The following is a 27885-nucleotide window of genomic DNA, read 5'->3' on the forward strand; positions in this document are numbered from 1 at the left end:
CTCTTGTAGACCAGGCTGGTCTCGAACTCACAGAGATCCGCCTGCCTCTGCCTCCCGAGTGCTGGGATTAAAGGCGTGCGCCACCACTGCCCGGCCTGGCCTGAGAAATTTTTACATACCACAGTGGTATAGATGTATAAAATGGATTTAAAATCGAACATTTACAGTATAGAGATATAAAGCAATTATGGGGATACATAGAATTTTAACATCCATTAATGATGACATTGAATCCACATACTTTAAGTTACATGTGATTATTTATTTTTAACATAAATAATTAAATCTTGGGTGAATATTTGGCACAATAAGATGTAGGCCCCCTTCAATACTTTTTCAGGACTGGTAGATATTTTGGGTTTTTTAATTGTCAATTCTAAAGTGCCTCTTCACATAAATGCACAGAACAAAATGGCAGAAATATGTTTAGGATCCTGTTAAAAATCATTGGAAATTTTGTTCCTGTCCTAAGTCAAAATTCATTGAGTACTTTAAAAAATGAAACTCAACCTTAGACCTTAGAGTACAACCCAAGGTTTTACTGATTTGATGCTTATAAGGAATAATGGTCAGAAAATATTAAAAGGCTGCATTCCATGAATTAACTTATCACATTTCCACAATAGTCAAAAACATTGTATTTTTAATAAAAGCATTGTAATTCATAACTTGATAGTTTCAAACCTGAGAGCTGAGTTGTATATGGAAGCAGGGTTTGGTGTGGAGATGGCATGGTCGCTAAAGGACATCTGTTAGGTTTTGAGAACCCTGGACTGCAGTGATGTCACAGGATACAGCATGGGTGGGTGTGGCCATAAACACCTCTGGTTTATTATGTATCCAGGCTGGAATGAATTCATGATCCTTGAGAACTCAGAAACCTTTTACTATTGCCCAGGATTCTACACCGTCACTTTTAGATCCAGTGTTAAACAGCACAGACAGCCGGACGTCTGAGCAAACTTATTAATCCATCCTTGCTGTTTGGGTGTTTAAAGTGCAATTTGGAGAAAGATAACGATTAAGTCTATGGATGATGGAATTCCATGCTTCCCTGTGTTCCGTGCGTTAAATGACATTCTGTACAGTACCACAACACTTTTTCAGCTGTTGCTTTGATGGCTTATGCCAACCACAGAAGTTGGATGGGGCAAATGAACCTGGCTTTGGAAATGCAGCCTCTGGTGGTCCTCAAATCAGCTTTTCAGAAATGTGTAACTAAGTTAAGGAGACCTAGAGAATAGTTTTACTCTGTTGTCATTAGTAGAGTTGTCCCCAAAGATATTGGCATGACTTAGAGAAGATGGACATGCTCCCTGAACAGGGAAGTAGAGGAAAAGGTAGCAGATCATTTTTTCCACACTGGAGAGATTTCTCCGATGCCTCCCTCTTCTTTTCTTGTCAGCTCTTGCATACATCATGCAAGTAGTCATTCATTTACTGTGAGCTTGAGTCCGTGACCCGCCCCCAACAGTGCAGACTGTGCATTGGGGTTTTAAATCTTCTGTCAGACGCAGTCATATTTCCAGACTCTCCCTCCCCAGAAAGGAGGTCGTCCAGCCCCTCCTGCATTTTCCAGACACCCGTGACACAATGCTCCATTCCCACAAGTCTCTCGTCTTTACTTCCCAGGCTCCTGTCTCTCTGCCACAGATCCCTGTTTTAGAACAGCTTTCCATGCCTGACTCAGCCTGAATATTGGCCTTTGGTGTTTTATTTTGTTTGTTTGTTTGTTTCTGCCTTTTCCAAGCTTTTGACAAGTTACTGGATTACCCACATTATTGCCGTATTAACCACATAGCACATCTCATTGACCTTGAATTTTAGAAGCAGTATATATTAGCATCTCTCGTTTATTCGGTCTCTTTCCTTTTATTTTAAAAAAGGCCATTGAAAATCAATTATCTGTAGTTAGTACTGAGTGTCGATTTATGAGAACGCTAAGTTTTGGGGTGAGAGACTAATAGTACTGATGAGAGGGCTTATGGGTTATCCATCCCTATTTTTTTAGAGAATCAGCAAAAATGATTTTTATATGCTCAGTCATTCGTAGCTATTACTTGTGATCCTCCAGTTTGTTCAGCATCAGGTAGAAATGATGATCAGATCGTAGTAGTAGAAAACTTAACATATAATGTGTGATGTGGGATTCCCCTCTGTATGCTGTGATTACCATTAATGAACAAAGAAACTGCTTTGGACCCACAGCAGGGCAAAACTTAGCTAGGTGGGGAAAACTAAACTGAATGCTGGAAGAAAGAAGGGTGGAGTCAGGAGCAGCCATGGAGCCATTGGAGACAGACACTGGGAATGTAAGCCACAGCCACATGGCGATACATAGATTAATAGAAATGGGTTAAATTAAGATGGAATAGTTAGCCAATAAGAAGCTAGAGCTAATGGGCCAAGCAGTGATTTAATTAACACAGTTTCTGTGTGATTATTTCAAGGCTAAGTGTTTGGAGACAAACAAGCGGCCTGCTGCTCCTAATGTGCTGTTGTCATGGTGATAACAAAGCACTAGACTTGACCCAGGGCATGAGTTAGCGTATTCTACTTTTGCATAGTTGCATCCAAAATGCCTCCAAGAAAGAACTGAAGCAATGTACAGTTTTATTTTGGCGTACATCTCTGGGAGTTCATTCCAGTGTCTTAGGGTTCATGTTCCTGTAGCCCATCAGGTGCGGTAGAGCACAGTTCTTCACATCATGACAGCTAGAAAGTAGAGAAGGAGAAGTGACCTGCTTCTGCCTTCCAAGCCCTCCTCACCACCTCTGGGTACTGTCATCAACTTCTGAATCTGCCAAGGAATTAATCTAGTCATTAGCCCAGAGCCCTAAATAACCTCTGGTAGCGCATCACAGGCACACCAGGAAAGGGATAGGTTCTCTCTTCTGAGCCTTTCTTCACCCTGTCAGGTTTCCAATGAAGACAGAACATTGCCTTTGGGCATTTATTAACAAGGAAGAGAAGCTAGGCCCAAGAATTGCAAGTTGCCCAAAGTGGGGGAGTGGTCTTTTGTCCCATCTCAGTGCCCATTACCTTTAGATCTGTGCCAGGCTGTGCATGGTGTTTGCCTGTACTAAACTGACCTAGTTGAACCTGCCCCACAGAGTATGTTTTCATTCCTTACAAGTACTCCCTTTCTTCCATGGACGGAGTGTATCCTGATGTTAGTACCATCTGTACCATCACAGTCTAGATGGATAGATTTTGAAGCAAGGAGTAGCAGTACTTCCCCCATTATATCAGAAAACACACCATATTGACTTCAGTTACTAGTGATGTTCGCTTATCAAGTTTAACTTGGACAGCTCGGTGAAGTTTAACTACCTGCTTTAGATGTACTTTCCCCCTCTTTGATGTCATGGACTGTGTGAGAGCCAGCAGAGCATTGCCAGGTAATTACGTGTGTGCACAGCAGGCGGTCCTGGAAACAGGCAGCCACCAGCAGCTCCTGTCGTGGATGAGAAGTTACTTGAGACATCCGAAATTGGGCCTTTAATGAACCTTCTTGATTAGTGGGGGATGAGGGGTGTTAAGAAAACCCAGGCTGCACTCTGTCTCAGGGTGTGTTTCGTCTCATGTCTCATGAGTGCACTGTGAACCAGACTTTTGTAAGCTGGGGTACACTGCTGGGTGGTTGTGTTTTGGGGGCACCACTAGAATGTTATGAAGGGATTTCATATTTATACTTTAACACAGGAAAACACGGTAAGAGGATTAGACCAAATGAACTTGTATTTATTCATTCCTTAGTTCTTTCTCAGCACGAATTTGAGAGAAGTATTTGGGTACTTATTTGCTACAGTATTTTTTATAGTCTCTGAAACCAAAGGCTGCAAAAGGAACAGTTGGCTTTTGGATTTGTAAGATTCAGCCCAGGCCAGAGAGATGACTTAGCAGGTAAGAATGCTTGCTTAAAAAAAAAAAAAAGAAAGAAAAGAAAAGAAAAGAAAAGAAAAGAAAAAAGAAAAAAAGAATGCTTGCTCAATAACAACGAAGACTTGGAAGCCAAGATCTTCTCCCCCTCCCCCCACCCCTTCCCAATGCCCTTGGTTATGCTTAGAATTGTAGCCCCAGCTCTCAAAGGTGGGGAATTGAGAAGGATCAAGCAGATACTTAAGTGGAAGAAATAACAAGAGAGACCCTGCATCAAAAACAATCTGAAAGGAGTTTTGGTGGAATTGTAATTATTCTTTTTAAAGTTTTTTTTTTTATTTTATGTATACGAGAGTTTTGTCTGTGTGTATGTGCACTATGCCTGGTGTCTGCATAGACTAGAAGAAGATATCAGATCTCCTGGGACTTATATGTATTTCTGAGCCACCACATGGGTACCAGGAATTGAACTTGGGTTCTGCTGAAAGAGTAGCCAGTGCTAGTAATTGCTGAGCCATCTCTCCAGCTGTGGTGATTATACTTATAGTTCACTTTCTTCATGTGTGTGGTATGTGCATTTATTTTCTTGCTTATGTGCAGGGTATACAATTATCTTTTTGCTTCAGAAGGAGTGAGGTATAATATCAACAATGCAGGCCGCCTGTCTGGCTTGATTAAAGAGTTCCCTGGGGGCAGTGATGGCCCTAGCAAGAGTGTCAGTAGCTCTATACCCCAGAATGTGTTCTTGGGACTGGAGAAATAGCTCAGTCGTTAAGTGTATTGGCTACTTTGTAGAGGACCCACATTGGGTTCCCAGTACTTACATTATAGCTCATAACCATTAACACTCTCTTCTGACTTCCGACAGCACCAGACAGAGAGACGAAGAGGCAGGCAGGCAGACAGACAGACACACATGTACCCACTCACACAGTGCCCTGACATACATGTGGACAAAAACTAAAACACAAAAAGTAAATCTTCAAAAAGAGTGCTCTTCATGGGACAGAAAGCTTTGTCCCTACACTGCGTAGAGATTCAGTACACTTTTTGGCAGGAGAATAGAGAGTGAAGCCCTTTTCCACCTGTATTTTATTTTCCAAACAGAGAGTGTGCTCAGGGAAGGTGGTAGAGAGAAGCTTCAAGTTCTGCCCCACCTGGATCTCATATAGCATGCTCAAGAAAAGCCCAAGATATACCACTGTGGGAGTTGTAATAACCTAAGTGTAATGGGCCTTGTGTCCCATGGTGCTAGGACTTTCTCTCAGCTGGCTCTCACTGCCATTCCTGAGTGTACTTCCTCTTTCTTGATTAATTGTGTAACTCTGCGTGTCTGCTTTAATTCTTTGCTTTGTTACGTAAGATCCTAGCTAGTACTTGGGAAGGTAGCTTGATGCTCAGATCCACACTGATAATGAATGCATGAAGCCTGGGGGTAGGGATGGGGTGCTGTGAATGGAACCTTGCATTATGAATATATAATAGAAGTAGGAGAGACTTGATATTTTGTGAATAAATTAATTTTTCATGCAGAGTTTTAATTAACTATGCAAAATAATTAAAATCATGTAGGCACACAGTAGTTGAATGCTGAATTGTGTAATATAGGTAGTTTCTTATGAAAATGCACTTAGGAAAATAGGGCTGATATCCAGGGATGCAGGAATAGGGCACAGTGGGTAGTAGAGAATGACCAGGGAATAGAAGGAATTATTGTTTTCTGAAACATGGCCTGTTCTCAGGGAGTTTCACTTCCTTCCTCTTTTTGACCAGTTCCCACCAAAGAAATGCCGAAAGCCAAGGGAAAAATTTACAGAGACCTTTTCTAATTAAGTAATGGTTTTTTTGTTGTTGTTTTTTTTTATTCTTTAATTTTGGAAACTCTTTAGTGTTGAAGACAATATTGAGTCAGTAACAAGTTTGTAGATGGAAGTTTCTGTCCTGCCCAGTCCTACAGCCATTCATTTCCAAAGAAACAGACAGAGGCTTATATTAATTATCAAATGCTTGGCCTATTATCTCAGGCTTATTATTAACTAGCTATTACAACTTAAATTAACCCATAATTCTTGTCTATGTTTAGCGACACGGCTTGGTACCTATTCTCAGTGAGGCGTTCTTATCTTTCTTTCTTTTTGTCTGCCTGGTGTCTACCTTTCCTCTTCCCGGATTTCTCCTTGTGTGTTTGCCCTGCCTATACTTCCTGCCTGGCTACTGGCTAATCGGCATTTTACTAAACCAATATAAGTGACAATTCTAATAGTATACAAGAGCATTATCTCATAGCACATGTGCTTTTTGCTCTGAACCAAAAGAAGACACGGCCTGTATTTGCAAAATAGCCAGTGCTCGTGAGTGCCACACCATAGACTAATGACAAACAAGAGAACCACAGCTCTCCTTCCACCCCAGAAAGCTTTGACTGATCTTTCTTCCTATCTTGAGATTTGCTTCTGTTTGGGATCTTATTCAAAGGGAGGAAAATGGCCTACTTGCATGCATTCTAAAAGAAATACCAACCAGAATATGAAGTATTAAGTGTTGTTCAGGCCCACAGTATTTGGATATCTGTTTACATGAACTTGCTCAGCAAGCATGCTTAAGAGCCTGCAGCGTAAAGAAACTGTGTTCCTTATCAGAATATTTTTCCCCCAAGTTCTGTGTTTATAGAGGGAGATGGGAGACAGCCTAGTGCTAATAAATGAAAAGAGCTTCTCAGAATGTCCTCCCTACATCGCAGTCTGCAGTCTTGCAGTTGAGTTCCTGGCTGCAGAAAGAATGACAGCTGATTGCATGGTGCCTCTCCCTTGTCCACCCTCTCCTGAAAGTGCTTTTGTTGTGCTAAGACCTTGTCAACAATTGTCCTTTTTTTCTGCAAAGAGGGCTTCTCATTTTCCCATTAGACCACATGTTGAGAGGCAGGATCCAACTGTTCTGGGATCACTTAGCATTTTTCCTGGGAACTAAGTGCCTGAACTCAAGAATTCCATCTTCTTTTGGTGGACAGGGACTGCCATCTGCTTGTATTCTTGGATGTTTTTTTTTTCTAGGATCTTGAAGGCAATATGAATGTATTGCCCCCTGCTCTATCACAATCAAGGGATAAGCACTCATCTTTTCTTGCTCTGTGATTTTGATTGATGTTTCCTTTAATTTTCTTTCCATCTTAATCCCTCAGTGTAGATGGCATTAGTGTTTTGAAATGGAGAATTGCACTGTATTAGTTATTTTTCTACTGTCATAGTAAAGTGCAATGGTCAGGTGCAATTTAAGGAGAAAAGTTTCTTTGTTAGAGTCTGTAATGGCAGGGGTGGCATGGCAGCCAGGGTCAGGAACAAGAAGCTGGCTGGTTGCTGTGTGTCTGCACACAGGAAACAGAGAGCACAAATTGGAAGTACTGCTCTAGCATGGTTCCATGTCTTAAAAGTTACATACCCTTGCCATACAGCGCCACCAACTGGGGACTGAGTGTCCTAACACTGAGCCTGTGGGGGACACTTCTCAAGGAAACCACAACAGGCTCTCAGGGGCCTGTTTCCCTGTGACTATCTATCTTCAGGTATCAAAAAAACAGTTTTGAAATTTTCACATTGTCTTCTATCTGTTTGCTTAACTTGACATTCTGTTCACAAATACAAGGTTTTATTTAAAATGTCATGGGTAATGTTTGATATCAAGGGTCATGGTGAGAGGTAACCTGTGAGTGGGTACCCTCAATTGCAGTTGAGCTCAACTCTTGGGAGGGCACAGGCAGGATCAGTTCAGGTTGCCTCCAGATGATGGCTGACATCAGAATTGCCAAGAGCGATTTGGGCAGAATACATAGTCTAAGACAGGAACCCCCTGTTAGAGCTTGACTCTCTTCTCTGCTTAATGGATCCATCCGAGTGTCAGAGAACTCATCTCTTCAGACTCCAGTTTCTCCATTCCTGAAGTGAAAATTGTATCTTCAGGAGCCAAGAAGATGCATGTGGCTGCTGGTCCGTGACTGGCGGCTGTAAATGATACCTGTGAATAAGGAATGGGTAAGGGGAGGGCATTGGAAGCTGTGCCTAATTCTCCTTCTCTCACATGCTTAGGCATTGTGGAATATATTTCAGAATCCAAATGTGGTCCTTAGTGATGCCCGCTGATGTGTTGTTGAGTATGCCTGTAGTACTGTTGTAGCCTGATTTCATTGTTCAAAAAACATATTTCACATTGTATACAATAGTTTATATTAAAAAAAAATCCCGTTCCTCAAGATGCTGAGGCAGGGGGATTGCTGTGTTTGAGACCAGCATCAGCTACATGGTGAGTTTCTATAGCCCAACCTGAGCTATAGAAAGAGTCCCTGTTTTACAAAACTTGTCTTAAAAAGAAAACACGCCACACACACTGATTTAGGGGCTAAAGAATATGAAGCTTTATTGTTAAGGAGACAGCACTATCTTGTTGCTGTTGCTGCTGTGATTGTTTGCTCTAACTGTATTTTGTATTTATTGTTATTTTTTGTTGTTTATTTTATTTATTATGTATACAATATTCTGTCTGTGTGTATGCCTTCAGGCCAGAATGTGGTTGCTGGGAATTGAACTCAGGACCTTTGGAAGAGCAGGCAAAGCTCTTAACCTCTGAGCCATCTCTCCAGCCCTATTTATTGTTATTTTGTATCTCTGTGTTTCCATGGGGCTGAGGTCAAAGAACAAGGATGGCGTTCTTTTTGCCCCTCCCTCTATGGATGGTTTTGAGCTGTTGAGTTCAGGGGTCAGGCTTGCGGGAAAAGCACCTTTACCTGTGGAGCCACCTTGTTGGCCTACCGCTTCCCATCTGTACCACCCACCTCCTTGCATTTCAACTTCAGAGTGGCAAGAGGTGACCATTGCTTACCCTAACCAGGGATGATGAGGACAGGGGTTTGCAAATGCTGACAGAGCAAACGGTGAGTTTTCAGAATATATTGACGCCTGAAGATACACATTTTCCAAGATGAAGATAGTGTCTTTTCACCCACATAATGATCTCACAGGCTTCCCTTTCACCTTTGTGTGATCTCTTTATGGGTTTGCTGTGTATTTGTCTTTCTTCGCATGCTGTGATGTAATTGTGTAGTGTCAGCTCTAATGCCAGCTTCTCTTCTCCCACAGAATGGCGTGAGACCCTCTTGCCTCTGTCTTAAATTTCTGTGCACTCTGAATACGTAACTTTTAAATCTGGAGTATATTACGGAATTTTATATTTAGACCACATACGTGCTGTGTTAGTGCTTTTTCATCCTAAATGTGCTGCCTATCTTGAAAAACAAAAAAAAAATGTGCTTGCATAGGTATTTAATACACACACAGAGAAACACATGGCCATTTATTTCTTTTCTCCCTTTTGCAGTGGTAGGGATTGAACCCAGGGTCTTATGCTTGTGAGGCCACTGCTGTGCCCTGAGTCATTCCTAGACCCTGTTCTCTGTAGTTTTTCTGTAGTTTTTAATGAGTGAAAATAAGCCACAATGTACATTGGGTTTTCTTTTTAGAAATTTAACTTGAAATCTGTTCTGGTTGAGCTTAAAGAACTCCCCTCCTTCCCTTCCTTCCTCCCTTTCTCCTTTCTTTCCTCCTTCCCTTCCTACACCCTGATTGCTCTTCCTTTTGCTGTATTGATTTGTCATAGTTAACTAACCCTTTGGTGATATATACTTACCTTGATTTTAATCCTGGACATTGCTGATGATGCTGTCATTACCAACCTTACCCTTCCAAAAGCTGCAAGTGTGTCTGTGGATTTGACACCCCAAGCAAAGACATGCTTGTTTGCACTTCTTATAGTCACTGTCTTCCATGTAGAATACCTGCAGAGTCCGGGTGAGAAAGCACTGTTTCAGAGCAGGGTCTGTCACTCTCTGTGTGAGGGTCAGAGTGCTAGCTTCTGAGCACCAATCACCTCATGTATAACACAAAGAAACGAAGCACACTTAACACAAGTTATTGAGAAGTTTCCATCATAGTGCATAGCATGAATATTCTCCAGAAGGGCAAAGCGCTGCTGGTGTGGTTCTGTCTCTTATGCCACTATGTCATGTAATACCTGGGCCAAGAATGGAGTTTCAAACCGTAAGCCAGTGTGGGCTTGACTTCTGACTCTTTTTTTTTTTTTTTTATCTTCTCTAAGACAGGGTGTTATGTGGATATGCTGCAGTTTGTCCTGAGAACAGCTAACACATAGCTTTGCAGGGCCTGGCTCTAAGAGCGGAGGAATGAGCGTCAGCCCCTCAGTATCCAGACAGGATATGCAGTTCCTCTTAGACTAGACCTTCAGCGCTGGGTCTCTTTTACTCGCCGAGAAGCATCACTGACTTTCCAGAACAGTTCATGCTCACACCAGCAAGTCTTGCCCATATACTAACCTGAGCGGTGCAGGTCTCTGAGGCAGAGGACTGCCCCAAGAGATTACTGTTTCCTTTCCATCTTTCTTAGACTCTAAGCTGTGACCTCGGTGTTACCGGAGGAAAAATTTACAGCAAGGAACCCTGGAGCTTGTTTCCTCTACTTCTGTCTAAATGAGATCTTTAAGTCCTACCCTGGCTTTATGTTTCCCGTCTAGGGAATGAAGCTGTAGGAAGAGGTTGAAGAAAGGGGGAGTCAAGAGATGGCCTTATATATGCCAGCCTGCAGGGACTACTGATTATTATCTTTGTAATTTGACACTTTGGTCTTACTGATGGATGAAGATTGAACTGGTAGTCTTAAACCATCATTGGATCAGCCCTGTTACTTTCAAAGGGCAGATAGTCTCCTCAGCCTGAAATACAAAGGCACTTGAAATGGAAGTGTCTAAAGATAAAACTTACATTCCATGTGTGGTTTGGCTTGTTCAGGGCCCGACCTCTTATCCCCCAGCCTCCCGTCCCCACCCCCTTGGTCTTGGTTTTCTGCTTTCCCCATTATCTTCTGTTTGCAGGGCATGCCCCTCCCTTCCTTCTAAAGTCATATTTGGGGACAAGCCAGGTTTCTCCCACAGGGCCAGCCAGCCACACAAAGGCTGCACCTCCCTGTGTGAATAGCATTCACCTAAATCAGATCCTGTGACTAGCCAACCCCAGAGCATAATGGGCATAGGCGTTGGCCAATACACTTCCTGACTCAAGAAGTTTGGGCCTCTGTGAGTTTCCCATTTCTAGTTGGGTGTTGTCTTGGTCAGGGTCACTGTTGCTGCAAACGCCCTGACCAGTGTGACTTGGGAACAAAAGGATTTATTTGGCTTTCATTTCTACCTTATAGTCCACCATCCAGGGAAGTCAGGCCTCAAACAGTGCAGGAGCCCAGAGGCAGGAGCTGATGCAGTAGCCATGAAGGATGCTTAGCCTGCTTCCTGTTAGAACCCAGGACCGTCAGCCCAGGGACGGCCCCATTTACAGTGGCCTGGGCCTTCCCCGTCAACCACTAATTAAGAAGATGCCTATAGTCTTCCCTATAATCTGATCTCAGAGAGACATTTTCTTAATTGAGCACCTCAGATGACTTTCATTTATGTCAATTTGACTTAAAAGTCCTCAGCACAGGTGTCATTTCTGAAGCTGGGTCAGAGCCATCGCAACAAGTCCTGGGGATTTGGATGTGGGTTCTTGAGAAGATCACCATCAGTCATGTTTTTTGTACACTTACTACATGCCTGCATTTAATGTGTGATAAGGAGTGTGTGTGTGTGTGTGTGTGTGTGTGTGTGTGTTCCTCATCACATTCCTGTGGCTAACTTTAGGAATGTGTCTGGTGTCGTGGAGAGGGTGGCTGAACAAAATAAGACAGACAGGGAGATGACATACCCATAATCCCACCAGTAGCCTGGGGCAGAAGCAGAAGTTGGTCCTTGAGATCAAAGCCAGCCTGGTCTACTTAGTGAGTTCTAGGTCACACTGACAGATCCTTTCTCCTAAAATCAAAATAAGACGGATGTGTCCATTTAATTATTTTGAGTATTGCCAGAAGTGTTCTCACGGAGCCTAGAACCTTTGGGAATTTCGAACTTTGTCTGATATAAGAGAAATGAACCTTGATGAAACGTGATTAATTTCCAACTCTTACTTTCCCAAGCTAGATTGGGAGGTGAAAAAGCAAACCTATAATTCAGCTGTTTCCCTTGCTGAACCCTTTTCAGACACTGCTAATAGATCTGGGCTTCATGGATCAGCACGGGTCAGTAATCATACAGTGTGGGGATTATTTGGTTCTAGTACTCAAGTCCCGTCTCCTTTTTTTAACCTCCTCGTGATCCAACTCTGGTTTCTCAGTTCTTTGTGTGCTGCTCTTTCCATGCCTGTGATGGCTGCTTTTGGGTCTGTAATGAGAAGCAAACATTTTAAAAGCACAGGCAGGTGTTTTGTCGAGTAATGATCATTGGCTGCTGGAGGTGTGTCTCAGTTAAATACAGTGGAATATTCTAGGTCTAGAACCAATTTCTCTCCATTTTGCAAGCCTGTAAAATGCCATGCAGCCATAAAATAGGATGGCATCATTAACAATAACCAGTCCTTTGCTGTGTCTGTAAGAGGCCAGAATAAAGGTCACCCAACTTGAAACCATGCCAGGGAGATTTGGAGGTTTTGGATAATCCCAGTTCGAGTTAGACATTTGTGTCAAATGTTTGGATGTAGCATGGGCTCTAACTGTGACATGTAGAATTTTGATCTAAGATCCCTCTGCGCATGCATAGTGACAGGTTTGGACTTGGAAAGACCTTCTACAGTCCCCGCTGCTCCTGTACACACCCTGGCCTCCTCTCTGTCTCTGTTATATGAAGCAGTCCTATGCTACCATAACCTCTGGCTCCAAGCTTCATGGATGGCAGTGATTACCACTTTACTCTTTCAGAGCAGTGGGGTGATGGTTCCCTGGCTAAGAGTACTGGCTGTTCTTTTACTGGGCATTGGGTTCTGTTCCCAGCAGCTTTATGGTGGGCACATTTGTAACTCTAGTCCTAGAGGATCTGACAGCCTCTCTGGTGTCCTTAGTCACTACTGTATGAACACAGGGCACAGACCTACATGCAAGTAAAATATGCATACATGTAAAATAGATGTTTAAAAAATATAGTGAGAGAGAGAAAGGCCACTGAGTCATAAAATAAGTACCACTAGAAACTGAACAGATAATTGTTGGCAGTAGGAAATCCATTTTTGGCAGTAAGAAAGTCAAGTACACTTTGGGTCTGTTGTCTGGTGTTATTTATGGTGTTATGCCTGGTTATTGATAGTTCCCATTATTAATGGGAAGTTGGAACATAATATTTTTATGCTTAAAATTTACAAACAAAAAGGTAGAGGCTCATTTTGTCATGTTTAAAGTCACTGTACATTTCTGGACTGAATTTGGGATGGGAGTGTCTCTCCTAACACAGATGAACAACGACGTAATTGTACATCAGTTAATAGAAGCAGCAGAGAGCAGTCTGAGTGCTTTTCTAGCACTTTCTCCCATGTATAACAATAAATGCATAAATAGTAATTAAGTTACTAGTTCTGGTGTGGAGAAGCACATCATAAACTGAATCTCACAAAGTGTTTTTAATTAAAAGTGGGATAATTTAAAGATGTGTATTAGATTGGGAGAAAAAGCATTAATTATGCGTGGTTAAAAAAATGAGCACATGTATTTTGAATTTTTACTGTTGGCTAAAAGTAGACAACAAGATGCAGAGTAATAAGCCTGGATTCAGGTAATGTTTTTAATAAAAGTTCCTTGAGGGGGGCATTAATAAACTTATTTGACTGGAAACAGCACATAACATGTATATTAGTTTTATTTTTAATTAGATTTAGACAGAATTCATTATTTTTAATGGCTTTTCATTAGTGAATGGAAACCATTATTTGAATCTGTTGTGGAAAAATAATTTCAAAATGTGTGTTTGTTTTCTGAAAAATATCATGTATGTATTTAAGGAAGCCGTGGTTTGGAATCGGAATTGTGTGACTTGTCTGCATTGTAAGTAAGCTGTCTGTGTCTCCGCTCCGCTGTTAAGAGAGTCTATACTCAAGTGTGGTGCTTTGTTTGAAGTGTGGAAAAGTACATTTGTCTTCCCTGGACTTTAAAGTGCTGTTTCTGATTATGGGTCATTCTAACTATGACAAAAATTAAGAGAATATATTCTCTCCTCTCTCTCTCTCTTTCTCTCTCCCTCCCTTCCTCCCTCCCTCAGTCCCTCCCTCCCTCTCTCTCTGTCCCTCCCTACCTCTCTCTCCCTCTCCCTGTTTTATTTGCATTCTGTTTGAATAATGGAATCACCAGTATTGGTATAAAATTGATACCCGTGAACCAGCAGCTCTTTGAAGATACATCTGCCTTAAAAAGAAACCCTGAATGACAAAACAGGCTCTGATACACCTGCCTGGGTTTGTTGGACTTTGAGCTACTTCTTTGCAGGGAATTCTGTCTGCTTTTAGCAGACAGTTGGAATGAGTCTCAGTTGTGTGATTTATTTTCCATTCTGATGGAATCCATCTTCCTGATGCTAGTGTCCTGAACTCTATTGTCTCACAGCTAGGCGGATATGGCGGCTTGTTAACGGCACACTCAGGAGGAGTGTGTTATTTTAAGGCACAGATGATCCATAAATTAAGCTTAATAATGTTGTTTCTTAACTACAGTCTTTAAAGGTGAATTTCTCCTACTTTATATGTCATAAGGCTTTTTTAAAATACTACTTTAAATAATGAAAAATCACCCTCTAGCTTGCCGAAGGCCCCCCATGCTTCTCCTCTAGCCCTGCCTTTTTTTTTTTTTCTGGACCTGTGCACATTCCATTTGTGCATAAATGACGTGCCAACCATTGCCATGGCTAGGCCATGGCTAGCTCCCCCATGTCCTCAGTAACACGGGAAGCTGAACGTGTTTAACAATGCTTACAGTTTTTCTCTGGCTTTTGTGCAAATTTACAAATATTTCCTCTTTATACTGGCAGGTATCCACAGAAGAGTGACTTTTTGTGGGTCATGGAGGGGAGGGACACACCTGGAATTGTGATACATGGGTAGCTGAAGCTGGAGGGTCAGGATTTAGAGGCCATCTGGTCAGACTCCCACTCAGAACACACAGAAATCCAAAACAAAAGCAGCAACATGTCCCGTTGTTATTATGACCTCTTTCTTCTTTGGTGATCTGGGATGGGGTTTTTTTCTTTCATTGTTTGTTGGTTATGGCGGTGGTAGTGGTGGAGAGGACACGCGCGCGTGCATTTTGCTTTATTTTTTGACCTTGAGTTTTAGGTTTTGTTGAACAAGTATGAAAGTGATGTGTCTGATCTTGGGTTTTGCCAAATGCATTCTTCCTGGTCAGGTCAGGTGGTAATGGAATGTTTGAAAACCTACAAGAGAGGTGATGGCCTCCCTTACGGAACCCAGTCAGGATGTCTCCGACATCGGCATGTCATGAGAAGGGATCTCTTCACTTGGCTGTGGTGATGTTTGCCATGCTTCTCCATTGTGAAGTTACTGTTTAACTCCTTTGGTTTTTTTAGGGGCAGGAGGGTTGGGGGCAGGGGAGTGGTTGCCATGTAATTCAAGCTCACCTAGGATTCAAGTTCTCGGGTTTCTTCAAATGACTTCCAACCTCTGATCTTCTTCTCTGACCTGTAGCATGCTTAGACAGCTGACATGCGTCACACACTCTTACACAAGGATGGAGAGCCAGCCCCTTGTTTGGTGTACATTAAGCCTTCTGCCACCTGAGCTACATCTCCGACCTTGTTTTTGTCTTCAGGCCTGTAACCAAACCAGATCCAACTAGCATTCACTTCCGTTTTCCATAGAAACAACGACAAATGACAAATGTGGGTCTCTGTCTCTGTCTCCTTTCATTGCCTGATGAAGGTTAATATTCAGGAGGATGCCTATATGCTTGGCATGGCAATGGGTTTTTGATCCTACTGCACGTACTGGCTTGGGGGAGCCTAGGCAGTTTGGATGCTCACCTTTCTAGACCTGGATGGAGGTGCGTGGTCCTTGGACTTCCCACAGGTCAAGGAACCCTGATTGCTCTTCGAGCTGATGAGGGAGGGGGACTTGATCGGGGGAGGGGGAGGGAAATGGAGTGGTGGTGGGGAGGAGGCAGAAATCTGTAATAAATAAAAAAAAAGAAACGACAAATACTAACAGCAGTAACAACACAAACTAAAAACTCCCCATCAAGTGAGACCCTGCAGCAGATGGATAACTTTGTCCTAGTAAAAGTGTGCCTGAAGAAATGATGGCACTCAAGTGTCAGCTCCTCTGCCAGTCCTAGGAGTTGAAGATCTCCTTGGCTGGACTCGGCTTGTTTCCCTTGTTCTAAGGCCGGTTCCTTTTCGTCTGGATGTTTTGTAGCCCAGCCACAAACCAAGATTTGTATCAGTGCCCCCTTAGCAAGCTTTTATAGTCTGCTATTGCTGTAGAACGTGGCATTTCCTAGAGTTTGCTTACTGCCCTTTGATATGAGCAGCTCATCACTAGATGAGGCACTGAGCCACAGCAGCTTGTGTTGGCCAAGTTTATGGTGAATCCCAGGGAAACTGGGCCCAGCCCCGAGTGTGTGTTAAGTTCATGTTTAAATGGATCACTCGGAATCAGCTTCCTCCCCCTTGACTGTCTTTGAATAGAGAAGTCGGTTTTAGCGATAGGAAACAATGAGAGGTTCAACAGTAACTAGCTTCCCAATGGGCTTCCAAAGCAGGTCCTGTTACACCCTTACATTAAAAGGCACCGTTCTCAGGCTTGGCTTGTTCAGTTTGCTCCTCATCAGCTCCCAGCACGTCTTACCTCGTCGCAGTTCAGACTAATTCGATGTGTTAATGAAGCTAAGGAGTATTTACCTATGAAATTGGCATCCTGACCCTGGAGACCCAGGAAATGAGGGAGATTTATTAAACAGTCTGCTGAGAAATGTGCAAAATTAAAGTGAAATCATGGCCAAGAGCGTGCAGAGTGTCAGTAGAAGACACTTTATCCCTCCTTTGTTTCTTTTTCCAGCTCTTTGTTTTCCCTCTCAACGTATGCTTTAGGTCTTTATCAAGGAGCCTGTCCCAGGTGTGAGATGAGGGACTATCCTTTTAGGGGTAGGGTATTGTTTTTGGTTAGGTTTCTGTTGCTGTGATAGAACACCATGACCAGCAGAAACATGGAAGGAAAGTTTTGTTTTTTTTTTTTCCTGTTTATAGCTTGTATAGTCGGTCATCCAGGAAGATAGGGCAGGAAGTGAAGGTCGGAATAGGGAGCCTATGAGGGCTGTAGCTTACCAGCTTGCTCTTCTTTCTTTTGTGTAACTATGCCTAGGGACAGCACCACCCGCAGGGACTGGGCCCTTAACACGTCCATCATTAATGAAGAAAATGCTCTCCAGATTTGCCTACAAGTTGTCTCAACTGGGAATCTCTTCCCTTAAATTCCTCTACCTCGTGTTATGTCGACATATACTCTTTAATAAAGTGAGCCACACAACGGGAGTCTGAGCTGGTTTCAATTTCACCTGCAGAGTGCAGATCCCTGTTCTCTCAAGGTACTTGGAGAAAGGACAGGAAGTAGGGAGATGGTGTGGCCAACATCTGCTTTTAAGCCACACTGTTTTCTTGTTCTCCTACTTGATGCAGGGATTTGCGAAGCCCCAGGGATAGTTTGGGATATGAAGCATCTGGAAGAGCAGTAGCCATGGTTAGTATGGGATATGGTTGTGTTCAAATGTCCTGCCTATTGCTCATCTCCTGTCCGGCTTTGTTTTCTGGAGGGGCCCATTGTTCGGAGGTGGGGCAGTGATGCAGGTATCCTGCCTAGGAGATTTGAAAGTGTACCGTAGGAGAACCTTGTCTTATAGATATGTTCACGAGTAGGGAAGACAGATATGTATGAACAAGTAGTAAGTGAGCAATAGTGATGGAGAGGCATAATCGGAAACAAGATTGCCCGGAGGAGAGGGCCATTTTTATGAAAACCACGTTTTTAGCCAGCGACTTCCCATGGACTCATTGCATTCATTAAAGAGAAATATTTTCATCCTAGGCTGAATGAGGAACGTTGCTCGATTCTCTTGGTATTTAAAGGTTGGCAGGGTGTCTCATTCTGGTCTAATTGGTTGGAGAGTTTTATCAGGTACGTTACTTCGGGCCAGGGAGAGTCAGCCTATGGCCTCTTACCCTGGCCCAGCTTTCCCCATTGGAGAATGTGAGACTGTCAGGAAGTCGCACTGTCAGAGGGGTTAGCTATGTGGAATGAATTGAGCTCCCGAAATGCAAATATCCTGCCCATTCTAAGGGAGAACCAGCCTGCAAATGAATTTCCCATATTTTCATTGGGTAACGTCATTCCTTGAGAGGAAGCCATCTTGCTGGTGGGTTGTTTTTGTTCTGTTTTTTTTTTTTTTTTTTCCAGAGACCTAGGGGTCAGATAACTTTAAAGGTCGTTTTGCATTTTTGATTGTTTTGTTCTTGACTTTGAAGCACTTATTCAAAATTCTAAAAGCCAGAAACCCCCAACATGGTGAGACTGTGAGTGATTAACAGTACGAACTTTTATAGAGCATCTCCACGGCAGAGAGACATCTCCAGTGTGGTTGGGCAACTGTGCTTTGAAGGGAAAATAGGTAATCGATACCTGTGAGCTTGGAGAAAGTGTTCTATTTCCTCCGCTAATGACATGGGGGGGGGGGTTGCAAAGCAAGGGTGTCTGGAGCATGAAGCACTCCAAAGAAGAATTAATTTGAAACCTGAAGTGGAAGATCAGTTTCAATTAAAATTGCACTTGAATGTATATTGGCTGGAAGTGTGGAGGCAAGCACGCAGTCAGCTCGAACCCTTCGATTGTCGTGCGCGAATCCCACCAGTGTGAGCACTAATTATTTTTTTATACTCTCCTAAATTATATTTCACCCATCTAATGTGGACGGTAAACACTCTGGTGACCTTGGTATTTTTTATTACCATAATAATAATTGTTATTAGTGTAATAGTGGCAGTCTAGTAGGATAATTGTTAAGTATCCATTTTCACAATGATGCCTTGCCTCCGTTATTTCCTGGGTGTTGTATATGTTTAGCATTAGGTTCCTTTGGCGTTGGTTTTCAATATATTGCACTAGGAGGTCTCTCTAAGGCATTTTATTTGTAGATGCCCATAGACAGCGTCCCATGTTTTGGACATGGTGACCCTTCGTAGCTAACCATAAGTCACATTTGGGTTTCCAGCCCGTGTATCAGCCATTGGCTCACTCAGTTTGTCAATGCAATTTTTTGTGGCCTCTGGGAGAAAATTGTGGCAGTGGCAGGAGACTAATTGGAGTCATTTGTTACATTCCTTCACTCTGAACACCTCAGATACATAGAGAACGAAAATAAAGTTGGGCTGAAATGTTTGCAGAAGTACACTGCTCTTCTTTGTGACTCATGTTAGCCTTGGGGAACGTACACAAGAGGGGCAGTATTCTGTGTGCAGAGCCCTTGACATTGCCTGCTTCACTGCTCTCTCACCCTAAGGAAACTGGCAATGTTGACTTTTTCTAGAAAGTATTAAACACTTGCAAATGACTCGAAAGCGCCCCAGGCTTATTACACCTTTTCCTGTGTGTGAACAAGTTCTTTCTGATAGTCCATTCTTTTTCTCCCTCTCTCTGTCTCTTACTGTTGGGGATGGGCATTTGGGAAAATGACCCAGCATTATGGCCAAGCTAAAGTATTTTCCATAGGGCGATAATATAAATCATTTTAAGCACCTATTCCAATTGCTCTGGCAGCTATGAAACATCCAATTTTTTTCTTTTCCTTTTTTTTTTTTGACAGAAGATGTCCATGGCTGTCTTTTATCCCCCCCCCCCCCCCCCCCCCGTGCCATTGTCTGTATCTGCTTTGAGCTGCCTTAGGCATAAGGGGCTGATCACACCTATTGGGGCTCTTTTTCAGTAGGAGAAAAAACTTACTCTCTTTCTGCTGCTCCTTTCACACCAGGTAGTTGTGTGAAGAGGCACAAAAATGCCTAATTCACTTTCCTATCCTACTTTTTCTATGTGATACTTAAAGAGTTGAAAACTAAGCTGCAAAGGGGTGTGTATATGTGTGCCCTCATGTGTATGCATGTATGTATATGTGTGGGTGTCTTGTGTGCATCTGTGCATGACTGTGTGTGTGTATTGTGTGTTTGTGTGTGTGAACATGTCCATGAGTGTGGTCAAATAGAGTATTCGTTTAACTATTTAAAGATGCATTGCATTTGTTTGTGCTGCATTTGTTTAACTATGTAAAGATGTATTGCTGTTTCATCTTGCCTGCCTAAGGCACCTGAATGGTTGAATAAAAAGCTGAATGGCCAATAGCTAGGAAGAGGAGGAATCGCTGGTGCGGGAGGGCTAAAAGAAAAGGGGAGCCAGCCAGTGGCCAGCCAGCTACAGAGAAAGCAGAAGAGCAGGCTGGACAGTATGCAGATGAGGTCAGCTAGCCTCAGGGCAGCACATGAATGAATAGAAATAGATTACGTTTCATTAAAAAGCTACCTAGAAAAAAGCCAAGCTAAGACCAGGTATTCATAACTAATAAGTTTCAGTGCCGTGATTTGGAGGCTGGCAGCCCTAGCCAACTACACATGAGTGAGTGTGTGTGTGTATATGTGTATTGTGCAGGTATGTATTTATACATGGGTGAATATATATGTGTGTGTGTGTGTGTGTGTGTGTGTGTGTCTATGTAAATATTTTGTGTCTGCGGGTGTGTGTGTGTGCATGTGTGTGTGAGCATGGGTACATGCATCCACGTGTATGTGTGTATGTGTATATATGGGTGTCTTTGCTATACTTAGATGCCTGTGGTTCCTCTTTTGAACTTGTTAGACTTTCTATTGGCCTGAGGCTAAAAGGGTTCCTCTTCATCTTCTCAGCAGACACATCTTTCTCTCTTTGCTGTATCAACAAGATTAAATGCGAGGTACAGAAGCAGAAAGCGCTAAGAACATGTTCTCCACTTAATAGCCATCATTAGCCTACTGCTTCATTTCAAATAAGGCTGAGCAGCAAATGTAATGTGTTTCTTGACCTTCTGTCTTATTGGGACCCATTTGAGGTCTACTGTAGTTTGGTTCTCTCTTAATTAATGGCATGCATTTTCCTAGAGGTCTATTATTTCTGAGTGCCGAGTCTCAACAGCAGTCTCTTCCTTCCATGGCTTTTTAGACTGAAGTTTGGGAAGGAGATGCAGGCAAAGCCTGTGGACAAGCTGAGAACCTTCCATACTCAATAAAGGTCTCCTCCATTACTCATAATGACGTCCATCCTGTTTTGAGTTGATGTAATCTTGAGTTTCTTTATTCTGTTTACTGACTATTGTGACCTAAAGAGGAACGCCATACTTGGGTTATGGTTCTCTGCATCAAAACATGCTTAATTAAGCCCCTTTTTGTGAATGAGCACTCTGCTTATTTTTAGGACATTTACTTAAACTATTTCAAAAATGTGAACAACTCTCCAGACCCTTCTGCACAGCCTCCTAAATTGGATCAAAATGAAGCAAGCAAGTGTTTTTTTGTAAATCAAAGACCAAAACCATCTCAAGTTCTCTGAGATCTAGTTTCAATACTGGGCTGATCTGTGAATGGAGTGTGAGTGTGTGAGTGTGTGAATGTATGAGGGGGGGGGAGGGGGGAGAGAGGTCCACATCACGGTGTGTGAATGTGTTTGTGTGTGTGTGAGAGAGAGAGAGACAGACAGACAGAGTCAATAGAGCAGAGAGAGGTCCACATCAGGGTGTGTATGTGCGTTTATGTGTGCACACATGTGCTTGTGGGCTTGTACGCAGGGCAGAAGGTCTGCATATTCCAGGGTTTCCCATCGTATGTTTTGACACAGGATTTTTTTGTTTAACCTTGGACTCACTCCCCTGTCTTCTAATGTAAGGTGCAAACATGGACCACCATGCCTGGCTTGACATGGATGTTGGGGAACTGAACTCGGGTCCTCATGCTTGCTCACAGCACTTTAGCCACCAAGTCCCTCCACAGCCCCCTTAGCCACATCTTATTTGTTCAGATGCGGACTTCTGGGCCACGATGACTGAAGTGTCACTTTTCTCCACAGGTGCCTACGGTCCTGAGCACTGGGTCACCTCTAGTGCCAGCTGCCGGGGAAGCCATCAGTCTCCTATCGACATTTCAGACCACCAAGCCCGTGTTGGCGAAGAGTACCAGGAACTTCAGCTTGATGGGTTCGACAATGAGTCCTCCAACAAGACCTGGATGAAGAACACAGGGAAAACAGGTAGACTCTTTGATTTCTTTTTCTTCGTTTACCACCAACCAGAATCTGTGTCAGGATGTCTTTGGTGTGTGACTTTATTCCAGCTTGCTTCTTAAATAGTGTCCTCTGCTATAGGCTGCCTACAGCAATCTTTGTTTTGACATACCCCCATTGTGTTACTTCAGGCAAATAGCTAATGATATTTGTGTCCCAGTTTTTACAAACATACAAAACATGTACCATCAAATGTTGGAGGCGGAACTGCTTGTTCGTCCCAGCCACCCAGAACTGAAATAATCACACAGAAACTGTCTTAATTAAATCACTGCTTGGCCCATTTGCTCTAGCTTATTATTGGCTAACTTTTACATCTTAATTTAACCCATTTCTATTAATCTGTGTATCACCACGAGGTTGTGGCCTACCAGCAAAGTTTCAGCAGGTTTATCTCTAGAGGCAGATCCATCGCGTCTCTGACTCTGCCCTCTTTCTCCCAGCATTCAGTTCCATCTTCCCCACCTACCTAAGTTCTGCCCTACCTACAGACCACGGCAGTTTCTTTATTCATTAATGGTAATGACAGCACACAGAGGGGATTCCCACATCAATAAAATAATTCCCATCTCAGAGGGTTACAGTTGTCCAGTGAATTCAATGTGCTAGGTTCATAGAATGGACTTGAAGAAGAAACTCAGTAAGTCTGAACACCTGATGTGGCAGGTACTTTTTACTGGGGGCTCCATTTCAATTTAAGCTTTAATTAAAAAGTAAATAAAAGCTGGGCCTGGTGACCTTCATTTTTAACCTCAACACTCGGAAGGCAGAGGCAGGTGAATCTGTGAGTTTGAGACCAGTTTGAGGTTAACGAAAAGAGTTCCAGAACAACCAGGGTGCACAGTACAGTCCTGTCTCAGAAAAACCATGAAATGAGATGAGACCGAGCTTCCTGTAGTAAAAACATCGGGCACAGCTCAGCAGCTACATAGCTTCCTTGGCTACCATACTGCATGCCCCAAAGATAGAAGAAGCCCTATGAGAAAACACTGTGCCAAGTGGACCTATGGAAAAATGCCCTATCTTCCTTGACAATGTGCTTTGTTTAGAATCTCAGAGTGGCCTGAGCCAACCCAGCCCTCTATGGCTCAGTCCTGATGCTTGAACCTTCTTCTTTCCTGAATGCCACTTGTCATCAGGGGTTGCTGAGTTCAGTACCATCTTTTCACCATGATAAATCTATGGGTTAACTATTCCCATGCAGCTATGTGTTTCTGGATTGTTCACAGAAGCCCCAGATATTTTTTTTTTAGTTTTTTTAAAATTTATTTATTTATTGAGGATTTCTGCCTCCTCCCCGCCACCGCCTCCCATTTCCCTCCCCCTCCCCCGATCAAGTCCCCCTCCCTCAGCTTGAAGAGCTATCAGGGTTCCCTGACCTGTGGGAAGTCCAAGGACCGCCCACCTCCATCCAGGTCTAGTAAGTTGAGCATCCAAACTGCCCAGGCCCCCCCAAAGCCAGCACGTGCAGTAGGATCAAAAACCCATTGCCATTGTTCTTGAGTTCTCAGTAGTCCTCATTGTCCGCTATGTTCAGCAAGTCCGGTTTTATCCCATGCTTTTTCAGACTCAGGCCAGCTGGCCTTGGTGAATTCCCGAAAGAACATCCCCATTGTCTCAGAGTGTGGGTGTACCCCTAGCGGTCCTGAGTTCCTTGCTTGTGCTGCCCCTCCTTCTGCTCCTGATTTGGACCTTGAGATTTCTGTCCGGTGCTCCAATTTGGGTCTCTGTCTCTGTCTCCTTTCATCGCCTGATGAAGGTTAATATTCAGGGGGATGCCTATATGTTTGTCTTTGGATTCACCTTCTTATTTAGCTTCTCTAGGATTGCGAATTATAAGCTCACTGTCCTTTAATTATGGCTAGAAACCAAATATGAGTGAGTACATTCCATGTTCCTCTTTTTGGGTCTTGCTTACCTCACTCAGGATAGTGTTTTCTATTTCCATCCATTTGTACGCAAACTTCAAGAAGTCCTTGTTTTTTACTGCTGAGTAGTACTCTAATATGTATATATTCCATACTTTCTTCATCCATTCTTCTATTGATAAGCTCAACTATGTTCATAGCAGCATTGTTTGTAATAGCCAGAACCTGGAAACAACCTAGATGCCCTTCAATAGAAGAATGGCCACACACTCCTTACAGTGAGTCTTGGCAGAGGGGTCTTTCCCAAAAGGCTCTTTACTAGTTACTTTCCTGTGGCTGGCATGAGACTGTACACAAGCCAGCCTGTCAGCCGAAGAGGTTACATGGGATTTTGGTTCCAGAAGGAGTCCCATCGTGCCATCAAACCGGCATGGCACAGGAATCTGAGTGTTCACATCCTCACCTGCGAGCTTGAAGCAGAGGGCAAAGTAGAAGTTAGGGGCAGCTATGAATTCTCACATCCTGCCCTCAGTGACCTTCTTCCTGCAATGAGGCTGCATCACCTCCACAAACAGCGTCACCAGCTAGGATTCAGATATTAGAGCCCATGGGGGACACTTCTCACCCCCACAGGGCAGTGTAGCAGACAACTGTTTCTATGAGCTTGATTTACCGACTTTTTTAGCTCTTCAAGGTCAACTGGTGACCCACCAACGTTACTTATTGATATCAGTGCACTGGGGTGTGTGTGTGTGTGTGTGTGTGTGTGTGTGTGTATGTGCATGTGATATTGGTGGTGTCTATATGCCCTAGCATGTGTATAGAGTAGAGCTCAGCAGACAACATTTGGGTGTTGCTTCTCTCTACTCTGAACTTTGCCACTCCAGCCACATCACTCACCGCAACAATGTTATTTCCAGATGCCTTTCCATCTCCTCTTTCCACCTTTAGCATCATAGATCATGGATTTGCTGTTATGGCACAGGCAATTGCAATTATCAAATTTTGTATATCAAATGTTAGTGTCCCTTGGAAAACCGTGACGCCATCAGAACACAGTGGGTGAGAGCTTGGACATGCTCGGTATAACCAGAGCTTGGAGTCAGTGCCACTTCTGTGCCTCATCCTTGAAGCAAGCCAGAGGCAGCTCACCGGGCGCCCTCCTGCAGTTTTCTACTTGACTTGCAATGCTTGACAGCCTTCTGTAGAGATAACACGTTTCCCTGACAGTTTTCAGCTTGGAATCACCGGTGAAAGGTTTCTGCAGTGTGCAGGGTTCACTCAGTGTAAGTTGATTCATGACCTTGGCCTTCCCGAAGCTGATTAGCAATCTCTGTCATCCTGCCGACTTCCTAGAGTAATGCGCTACCTGTTGCTCAGACTGTGAGCTCCTGCTTTTGGATCACAGCCAGTAGCACTCCGATACATCTGTCTGCAGTGGAGAAGCAGGATGCAATCCCTCGTACTTCTTAGACTCCCTATATTACTGTGGAATTCACGGGAGACTAGATGGTGGCCCTTGAATTCACGAAGATGATGGCAGGGTCGGGCTGTGTGTTTCGAGTGATAGCCACTACCTGACATTTGAGATCTTAAAAGTTTCAGCAGACAGTATTATAGAAACTTTGGTACTGAAATCAACTTGTATTCTTTTTAAATGATCAACCCTAGATACTTTTCATTATGTTGATATTAAAATTAAGTCCGCAGGTTTGCTAGTATTTTGGAGAAATATCTACCTCCTGAGGGTTATGTTTGGATCATACCCATTTATATAATTCATGTGAATTCAGTACACTTCAGCTCAGAGTCCTTTGTACCTGCTAAGCGTAAGTTGCTAATTTCCAGTGAGTCACACGGAGACATAACCTGCAGCCTTCAAGGTCTTTGGGGATGTTTTTGCATACATATTGTGAGTTTTGAAACATTGTTCTGGGGGGATATTATCTTTTCCTGTTTCTTAAAACTAGATGTGCATCTATAATTACCAGAAAAATTAAGTTTATTCTTTTAAAAATTCATATTTGATAAGCCCTGTGGTCTGTTGTTGCTGTAGCCATATCTGTCTTTCATACATAGATAATGAAAACAATATTCTCTTTCTTAAATCATTAATTTTTCTCCAGTTCTTTTGTTCATGATGATAGTGATGTATCCCAGCTCTTTGTGCAGTGTTAGGCAGGCTCTTTCCCACTGTGTTATAGCCCTAGCCTACAAAACATTATTTTTAAGCCTATTTTTTTCTTCTGTAGAGGTATTTTTATGAAGCTCATATTTCCAGAAAGTAAATCCAAGATGCATTCCCCATCTGTAGAGATCTGAGGTCACTTATCTGTAAAATAGAATGAGTTCTGATACTGAAATATCAATATAGAAAGCTAATATTTAACATTTCCTGTTACATGGAGACAGTGGTTTCCTGTAAAACATTCTTAGTCTTTAGATCTGTCTTTGCTCCTGAGACACCTCTCTCTCTCTCTCTCTCTCTCTCTCTCTCTCTCTCTCTCTCTCTCTCTCCGTGTGTGTGTGTGTGTGTGTGTGTGTTGTTCTGTAAATCATAGGGAGACTTGGTTGCACTGCCCACTCTGACAGATCATCTACAATACCCTGATTACACAAATGGGCCTCTCTGTCTCTTCCCCAGGAGATGTGACCGTCTGATTTACAGTTCTACTGCCCAGCCACCCAGTGTCATCCTCTTTCTTTGATTTGCATGGGATGAAAAGACAATGTTCTATAAAAAGACTGCAGTGTAGTCTTACTGTCCCGGCATTAATGTCTAGCAAAGTGATTGGGTTTAAAGCTCCCATGAGTTTTCAGACACCCATTAATAAGTCTTCTCCTCCTGTGATTTTTTTTTTTAACTATTAGAGTCTTTTACATTGTTTTGAACCAGTAGTTTTTCAGTGCTGGCCCTGGAATACATAGTAAACATGTTTGTCATAGACCATAATTCTTCCATTTTCCCATTGCATTTTGGCTTACTGTAATTTTTTTCTTTCTGCCTCTATTTTTTCCTACATATGAAAATACCATTGCACTTACTGTGGTTATCTTCAAGTAATGGTCATAAGGGGCTGGATCGGGTGCTCAACAGTTAAAAGCACCAACTGCTCTTGCAGAGGGCCCAGGTTTGCTTCCCATAACCCCTTAGTAGCTCACACCATTTGTACTGCAGGAAATCAATCACCCTTTCTGGCTTCTGCAGGCACCAGCCACAAGCATAGTGCACATGCTTAAATGCAAGCAAACCCTCGCAGACATAAAATAAAAAGATCATTTTATGTTAATAAAAATATTGACTGCATTTGTAGACTCATAGTTCACATCAACTAATAAGAAGAGTCGGAGACGATTCTGCTTACTTGAGTTTTCCTGACCTGGGGACTTTAATAGTAGAGCTATATTATAAGAACTGTAGACTTAAGAACACACTAATTGCTCACTGGTCTACAGAGGAAACCAGGTTATTTATTTACTTCTTTCTGTCTGACTGCTTGACTTATGATAATGCCTCTGCAACTCCCTGCAAGCCTTCTGGAGCGTCCCCTCAAATGAGTCTCCCATACTGAGATCTGTACCTGTTCACTACAGAGTATACCTTAGATGTTGGGTCTATGTATCCTGAAGTGTCACTGTTCTTGCCTTGCCTTGAGGGAGACCTTGAGCTTAGAGCCCAAAGAAAGACCTTCAGTGACTGCTGAGGTGGGCCTGGGCCTAGACTTCCAGGTCAAAAACAGTGAATTTGAAGTCCCAATATATCTCCTCCTGCATTTTTTTGTTTTGATTTATTCACTATCCATCTTAGCATTTGGTCCATGTGAGCAGAAGGTCCTAGAAAGTTCACTCATTTGAATGCTTCTCCCTCCCTCCCTCCCTCCC

General features: G+C 42.9%; 1 protein-coding gene across 2 annotated transcripts in view; it reads left to right on the top strand.

Annotated features, from left to right (window-relative positions):
- Ptprg (protein tyrosine phosphatase, receptor type G) overlaps window positions 1–27885 on the top strand; it is a 685269-nt gene that overhangs the window by 371697 nt on the left and 285687 nt on the right. For both annotated transcript variants that reach the window (XM_013346852.2, XM_026779901.1), the window contains exon 3: window positions 21923–22102. In XM_013346852.2, coding sequence (XP_013202306.2) covers window positions 21923–22102 — 180 coding nt within the window. The remainder of the gene's footprint in view (window positions 1–21922; window positions 22103–27885) is intronic.

The sequence above is a fragment of the Microtus ochrogaster genome, chromosome 6 (genome assembly GCF_000317375.1).
Source record: "Microtus ochrogaster isolate Prairie Vole_2 chromosome 6, MicOch1.0, whole genome shotgun sequence".
NCBI lineage: Eukaryota > Metazoa > Chordata > Mammalia > Rodentia > Cricetidae > Microtus > Microtus ochrogaster.